We start from the raw sequence: 7,915 nt of genomic DNA, 5'->3' as shown, positions 1-7,915 counted from the left end.
GTTTCGGGCCTAGACCCTTCATCAGAAATCTGATGAAGGGTCTAGGCCCGAAACGTCAGCCTTTCTGCTCCTATGATGCTGCTTAGCCTGCTGTGTTCATCCAGCTCTGCACCTTGTTGTCTTGGATTCTCCAGCATCTGCAGTTCCTACTATCTCTAATTTGGAAGTCAGTCAATACAAATGATGCATTGTTTTTATCTGTCGGGGCTGTTCCAGTCTGCTGTTGACCCAGCAAAATCTTATACCCATGGAAGGAGATTTGTCTGAATAAATATTGTTACATTTTAATGAGACATCAAGCATACTGCATGTAATACATTGTAAGGGAGATGTTTTAGTTGCACCCATAGAGTGGAGACTGAGAGATCAGCAAGTGAGGAGCAGGGGCTCGAAGCTGTGTCTGATCCACATGCTCCCAAAGGGGCACAGCGTTGAGCTTGGAGATAGCGTTGGATAAAGGGATGGGATGGTGTCATATGAGAGAGATGAAAGAAAGGGCGCCGTATAGAAACATAGAAAATAGGAGTAGGCCATTCAATCCTTTGAGCCTGCTCCGCCATTCAATATGATCATGTCTAATCATTCCACTTGTGCATGGCACATGTTATATCACAGGAAGAATGGAATGACATGGTGTGGGGATTTAAAGAACTACTGTTACAATTAAACAAAAAATTAAATTCTCTGCAAATATTTTGTGGGTCTCTGCTGATTTAAAAAGAGTATTTTGTAAAGGGCTTAGGAACAGGAGTAAATTGTTCATCCCCTCGAGCCTATTAGCCACTTAGTGAGACTATGGCTGATCTGTGACCTAACCTGCGGTTGACCCATGTCCCTTAATACTGTTGCTTAATAAAAAGTTGTCTATCTCAATTAAAATTAAACATTGATCTCTTATCACCTGGTCTCTGTGGAAGAGAGTTTAAGACCTCTACCATCCTTTGTGTGTACAAGTGCTTCCTAACATCTCTTCTAAATGGTCTGGTCCTAATTTTTAGACTATCCCTCCTAATTCTAGAAAGAATAAGATAATCTAATTTCTTAGAAAGATAATCCATTGAAATAACTTGTCTTTCTCAACCCTGTCTAATTCTGTTAATATCTTGAAGACTTCAATCAGATCACCCCTCAACCTCCTAAATTCTAGGGCAAAACTTTTAAGTTTAATTTTATGCAAACACATGGATTGCCTTTTAATATAGAAATTGATACTCGTATTATAAACTCAATGACAAACACCAGATGGGCAGATGAAGCGAGATATTTGTAGCAGTTTCCAGCCCTTTAAAGGCTTTTCAGAGAATTTGGAAACAGATCTCCGAAAACAGTTGTGAGAACAAGAAAGTGCGTCCATTATAGTATGCTTTTAAAACCTGACCCCTTTGGGCTTTACTGCAATTGTTGAAGGGTAACTAGCCTCTCCAGATTTCAAGCTGCAGTTTTGCTGCTACGCAATATGGCAATATTGTCTCTTTGCTTTTCTTCAGCAGAAACCTTTCATATGGTGTCCCTCACCTCCAGCCAGTTCAGACAAGAAATACTTCCAACCTTGCAGCAGGCATACCTGGACTCCTCGTCAAGGAATTACTTTCACTACAACCAAGTGACGTTAGTGAATAATGCAAAACTTCTAGATCAGGTAGTATTGTTTTCAAAGCCAACACGGAATCTAACAGAAATATTGCGATTTTGCCTTTACTTAATGTTGATACGTTTTATAATCATCCAGTATTTTCTTAGCTGTCGTTTTCTGTCTTGGTTTTGCTTGTGGTTGATTTGAAAGCAGAGATTGCTGAGAAATGCAGTAGGTCCGTCAGTGTCTGTGGAGAGAGAGTTAGTGTTTTGAGTCCCATATGACTGTTCATCAGAACATATAGTATAATTGACAGAGATTAAGAGGAATTTCTCTGAGGGTAGGAATTCTCTGTGGAATTCTTTACTGCAGAGGGCTATTGAGACTGGATTGTTAAGTATATTCAAGGCTGAAGTAGACAGATTTTTAATTAGGAGGAGAATCAAGGGCGATGGGGAAAAGGCAGAAAAGTGAAGTTGAGGATTATCAGATGAGCCACAATTTTATTGAATGGCGGAGCAGACTTGATGGGCTCAGTAGCCTCCTTCTGCTCCTATGTATTTTGGCCTTATTGTTATAGTAATATACTATAGTCATAACATTAAATTCATAGTTATCCTATAGTGTTAGAATATATATAGTTAACTTATAGTTGTCCTGCTTTTAAAATTGTCAGCTTGACACAAGGGAAACAGAGCAGGAATAGGCCTCTTGACCCTAAAATAAGTTGGCAGCTGATCATTTACTTCAACTTCACTTTAGCTTCAAGTTTGAATATTTTTAGATCTAGGTCTTGAATATATCAAAGACTGAGCAACTTCATTTCTCAAAAGTGGAGAATTGCAAAGTTTTGTAACCCTCTAAATGTAGAACTTCTCTCTCCCACTCCCCCCTGCAGCCTCTTCCTCTCTATCCCATTCTCTCTGCACCCTCTCTCTCTTTCTCCCATTCCCTTCTTGCCTCTCCCTCTCTCTCTCTCTTTCAAACCCTCTGCAGCACCCTCTGTCTTTCCCGTTTGCCCCGAAACCTCTCCCCTTCTCTATCACTCCCCCTGCAGCCTCTCCTTCTCTCTCCCATTCCTCTCTGGTTCCTCCCAATCACCCCCTATGTTTCCCATCACTCCCAGACTAAAAAGATGTTGGATCTGGTGCAGACATCACCTCCCCACCTCCACAATATGATGTGCACTGATGATATCGCCACATGATTGGTGCATACACAGATGCTCTCCGTAGTCTGTCCTCTCGTGGCCACTAGACCCTACGAGATGCACTTGTGCATGTGTGGCAGCCATATTGCAATCTGGATAATCACTGCATTATTGTCTGTCCTTAATTGCCTTTGAGAAGCTGGGGGCAAGTTGCCTTCTAAAACTTGGGTTGTAGCGTCAACTGTATAGCTGTTAGGAAGTTCCAAGATTTTGATCCAGTGATAGTGAAGGGACGACGATATCAGGATGGTAAAATGGGTGATTTTCCATTGCATCTGCTCCCTTGACCTTCTAGGTGATGAAGTTTGTGGATTTAGAATGTGATATCGAATGCAGTTTGATCATTTGCTGTAATACATCTTGTATGTGGCATACACTGATGCAGTTGTGCTGATGGTGGAGGGGGCGCGGGCTGCTTTGCCTAGGATGGTGTTAAATTTCTTGAATTGTTGGAGCTGCAGTAATACAGACAAGTGGAGGCTGTTCCATCTCATTCCTGACTTGTACCTTTGGCGGATGTTTTGCGGGGAGTCTGTAGATGAGTTACGTGATCTGGTATCAAATTGAACATTCTAACTTGCATATTTGGGTTTAGATTCAGAACGATTCAATCAGCATTCGTTATTCTGCTGGGTTTACGAAATACACAGTTATTCGCCCTGTTCACACGAGCCGAGCTATTTTTGCACCTTTTAATGCTGTCTTTATATGGGCAAGTTCAGTACAAGAACTAGCTTCGTTTGCTGATGGCGGAATCTGGCCCAAGACCTAATTAGCATGTGATTCTGCCTTCTGCTTCATGTGGCAGTGTTTTATGTTTGTCAAACCCAAATTTTTGGAATTCTGTATTTGTTGCAGTACAATGCTTGTCGGTCGGATCTAGCGGTGAAAGGGTACAACCAAGAGGAACTTGCTGAGTCCTTTGCTTTCTTACTGTTCGAAACAGAAGATCAGGTAGGAATAGAAAATTGGGGAAAAAAGTGGAAATATTTTGAAGTTGTATTACACAAAGGTATTTCTTATACTTTTCAAAATATAGAAGGTTGGGAGGTTTGTTGTTGAAACAAACCACTATCGTAGTGTAACTAGTCTATGAAAAAATCAGTTGGCTTCATAAACCAGGACAACAAATTTTATCCAAACTGAGAACATTGTTGCTGTCTAACACATTTATGAATATCAGATACAAACCATATTTCTAGATTTGCAAATGTATATTATTGGGATGGTCTGGGAAAGAGGGGGTGAAGGGGTTTTCAGAGCCAGGCCTTGGAAGAAGAGCTGTGAAGTATTACAAGTAATGTCCCAGGGTTTGTCCAAACCTAATTACTATAACTGTTTTGATTTTGGTGTTTCTTTCTGTCAATGTTTCTCCATTTTTGTTTTATTGTTGCAGGCAAAAACTGTCTGTAAAGAAGGATTGAAGGTTGGGAGCAGTAACATTACAACTCTAGGAGATCCACTGAAGGGTAAATTTTCTTATATACACATACATTGAGTGGATTACGGTGCCTGTTCTCATTCACAAAGTAAATATACTTGCTGCCTGTGAGTCAGTTGGCCTCCTTTAGATTATTTTAGTTATGTGAAATTGTTAAAAAAAAGCACGTTATTCAGAAACCATGTTCAGCATCAGATTTGTACTGCAATTTGATACTTGCCTTTGGCTGTAGAGTTAGGATTTGCACAAGCACAATAGATTTGTTTAATTATTAAGTTTGTTCCTGAAACTTTACTGTTGCCGCTAACGCAATGTATCCTGCTGTGCAAATATCTTAATATATATCTCAGTTGGGTGTGTCAGCTTGTAAGTAAATCATTAAATTTGGTTTATTTAAAAGTCTTGCACACTGCTTTGTATTATGTGTTCAATGGACATGTTGTTCAGAGTTCCCCATTTTTGAGCAGATGGAATGTTTAGTTACTGAGCTTCTCTGTTGGATATCTCCAGGAAAAGTATCTGCAAATTGACGTTGGGCACCTTTTCAGATTATTCCTGCAGATATTGGAAACAAAGTATAAAGGTCTTAAGTTGGAGGCAACAGAAAATATGTTCCTTTTAGTTTTAGCTGCCTCTCCTTGGGTCTGTAGCATATGCTCTGCCAGATTGATGTGGTCTGCCTTTATGACTGGAAGCTCCTCCCTTTGAGATAAATGCACAGAAACTTCACTTCAGAAGTAATTTTCAAGTGAACCAGTGCAAATGTATCACATTTGTTTGAACAAAGTGCCAGGGAATGACATTGCCAATTCAATTCCTGAATGAGACTGTTAAGGGGAGAGTTCTGCAAAGTCATGTGTGCAGCTGGAGAACTGCTTGCAGAAGTGTATAGGTTGGTTAATTGGAGTTATGGCATTGCAGCCTTATCACTGACTTGCAAGTGGGAGCAAGGAATTACACATGTAGCACGGGTCAAATTTCTACGTCACATTTGCATCCTTAACTGGGAAGACCAGCCCCATGCAGCCAATGGGGACTGAAAGGTCAGCTCTAGAATTTGATTTTCCCCCCACAGAAATGGAGAGAAAATGACTGGAGCTCCTGATGTGTGGATTTGTTGGGTGTGTAACTGTGAGAGTGGACAGGGGAATTGTGAACCATACCAGCCATAGAGAGTATGGCTGAAACTATAGAAAGCCATATTAGTTTTACATCCAGTTACTGGCTCCAACTTCATTATTTAGAAATAAGGTTCATTGTTTAATTCCCTTGTATCCCAGTCATGGTTGTGCATTGACCACTGGATTCAGTGAAAAAAATTGTCCTTTGGTTTCATTCTGCTATATACCGTAACTGGTTTAAAATTTCATGAATTTGCTTGCAGTTTGGGTTGTTGGTCAACACCCATGTTTTGTTTTCCAGTGGACAAGTTGTTGTCATTATTTCTAAACATTCTCTTAAGGGGAAGCTAGATATTTCAATCTCTTAATATCCCAGAGTTTTGAGTGGATTGTTGATCAAGTCAAACTTAATGTGGTGTCAGTTTTCATTGAGATTATTAGCTAATGTTGAAGCTGTCTTCAGTGCTGTAAATACAGTGCATGGTTGAACGTGTGTATTATTTGTGTTTTTTTTTAACCTTTTTGTTTGTCATAAACTTTTCTGTAATCCTGATGATGGAAATGGATGCCATAGATTACACGATTGTGCACCCTGATCCCTTAATGACAAGTGACATGCAGTAGCCAACTTTGGGACAGAAGTAGTAAAACTGATCAAAATGCCTCTAATGAAATAATAGTCAAAAACAAGTCAAATATTGTATATGAACAAATTGACAGGTTGGAGATAACCAGCTTGCCCATCAAACCACCCTCTAACACTCTTATAATGATAGGTGTATCATGACTACACATATCACATCCCATTTTCCCCAACTGTGTAAACATGCAAAGGAAGTGGAAAAACCCTGGGCCAATAAATGGGGGAGGAAAACATTCCAGGAAAATACCTTTCTAACTCCCTCGGACCATTGAAACCAGACTTGGAGGCTGTGAAGACTGAGAGCTGGCTCTCTGTGAGCTCCTGAGCCCTGTCATTGAGCTCAAATGAGGATCTGGAGCCTGCACTGTGTGGGGTAAAGTCACACTTTGGGAATTTTCCCCAGAATGGTGTCATGGTCCAATTAAAGATGGTGTATGGGCTATCAAAGCCTGAGGGTCAATAAGAAAGAAGCGGCAGGAAGTAATGGAAGGCTGGATAAGGTGGATCATGCGCCAAAATGTAGCCTCCCTCTCTCACCTCTTGAAATGTGAAATAATCATGGTCTGTGCTGCGGGGCAGTTGCTGGGGAGTTGAGGTGGACCCAGGGAACCAGTGGCCAATAGCATGAACTTTAGGGACCCGGCCTGTCTTGTTCCTGTAGGTGCTCAAAACCTGGCACGTGTGTCAGCTTTGAAGACACCAGCAAATGATGTGATGTGATCTCTACCCCGGTCGGGAACTGACCCAGTTCCCTCTTGATGGTAATGCAGAGAATCAGCACCCAGACCACCAGCTGCTGCACACAGCATCTCACTTTGAAACCCTTAAAAGCCATAAATTGAAAAAAAAACCCCAAAGAACTGCGGAGACCAAGGCTGAATGAAGAATGTGAAGGCAGAGTTCGAAGCAGCCTGTTTTGTTCCTTGAATTTTACTCCGTGCCGAGACATATCGTGACATTTTCACAGCGAGGATGAAATTGAAGAGTTGTCGGAAGTGTCAGTGCAGACTGCAAAGGCTGAGGACTTTGGCTTTGTATGGGAGGTATGGAGTCAGTTTGGTGGTCAGAAATGCAAGGATCACGTGATCCAGCACTTGTCCAAGGCCATGCCTGAATCCAAGCTGAAAGTTGTGTTGGTGATTCCCTGAGCCAGCTCTCCAGGAACCAACCAGCCTGGAATGTTTGGGAAGCAGGATTTTGAGCAGCTGGGCCAATATTGTGGATGGATTCAGCCTGATGACATACAACTGTTCGAATGCACAATGACCTGGCCCCAGATCCCCCAGCCCCCTGTGTTCAGAAGTTGGACCCGAATGCAACCTGCAGAAATAACATTCTTTTGGGACTGGATTTCTATGGGATGGGCTAATGTATCCTTGGAGGAGCAGCAGAGCCCACTGTAGGACGCAGATACATTAAGATTCTGAAAGACTACATGCAAAGCTGCAATGGGATGAGCAAATTACCGAGCATTACATCAATTATAAGAGGGACCAGAGAGGGAAACATGTTGTGTTTTACCCAATATTAAAAGTGTATGCCAAGCATGGTTGGAACTGGCAAAAGAGTTGGGCATAGGGATATGTATCTGGAAACTAGGCCAGGGGCTGGACTATTTCTACGACTTGCTATAAACAGGTCACTGAGGAAATGCCATTGGCTGCTTTGTTTCTGAATAAACACCAGCCTTCAGGCATTTCAGAGGCGCCCAGTTGTCTGAGAAATGGAGAGTTTTCCAACATCCAGTCTGTCCACGTCCTAGCATGGTTTAACATCTGATCTCCTTGGCCTCTGTATTACACAATGCTAATCTTGTAGGGAGCAATTTTAAAGTTTGAGGAACTAACCTGTGAGCTTTTGTGAAGGATTTCGAGTTTGAACATTTACTGAAGTTTTCAAGTAGTTTCACTTTTTCTTCTTATCCAAC

General features: G+C 41.5%; 1 protein-coding gene and 1 pseudogene across 1 annotated transcript in view; both read left to right on the top strand.

The window, feature by feature from the left end:
- Nucleotides 1-7,915, top strand: part of LOC109913620 (protein TASOR 2-like) — a 52,239-nt gene that overhangs the window by 19,372 nt on the left and 24,952 nt on the right. Inside the window, exons 2-4 of the mRNA XM_020513163.2 lie at nt 1,491-1,639; nt 3,642-3,737; nt 4,180-4,252. Coding sequence (XP_020368752.2) covers nt 1,491-1,639; nt 3,642-3,737; nt 4,180-4,252 — 318 coding nt within the window. The remainder of the gene's footprint in view (nt 1-1,490; nt 1,640-3,641; nt 3,738-4,179; nt 4,253-7,915) is intronic.
- Nucleotides 5,907-7,622, top strand: LOC125485805 (annotated as a pseudogene).

Source organism: Rhincodon typus, chromosome 22 (assembly GCF_021869965.1).
Source record: "Rhincodon typus isolate 14 chromosome 22, sRhiTyp1.1, whole genome shotgun sequence".
Taxonomy (NCBI): domain Eukaryota; kingdom Metazoa; phylum Chordata; class Chondrichthyes; order Orectolobiformes; family Rhincodontidae; genus Rhincodon; species Rhincodon typus.
The sequence above is the reverse complement of the archived record's forward strand: the minus strand, read 5'-3'. Positions and strand labels throughout refer to the sequence as shown.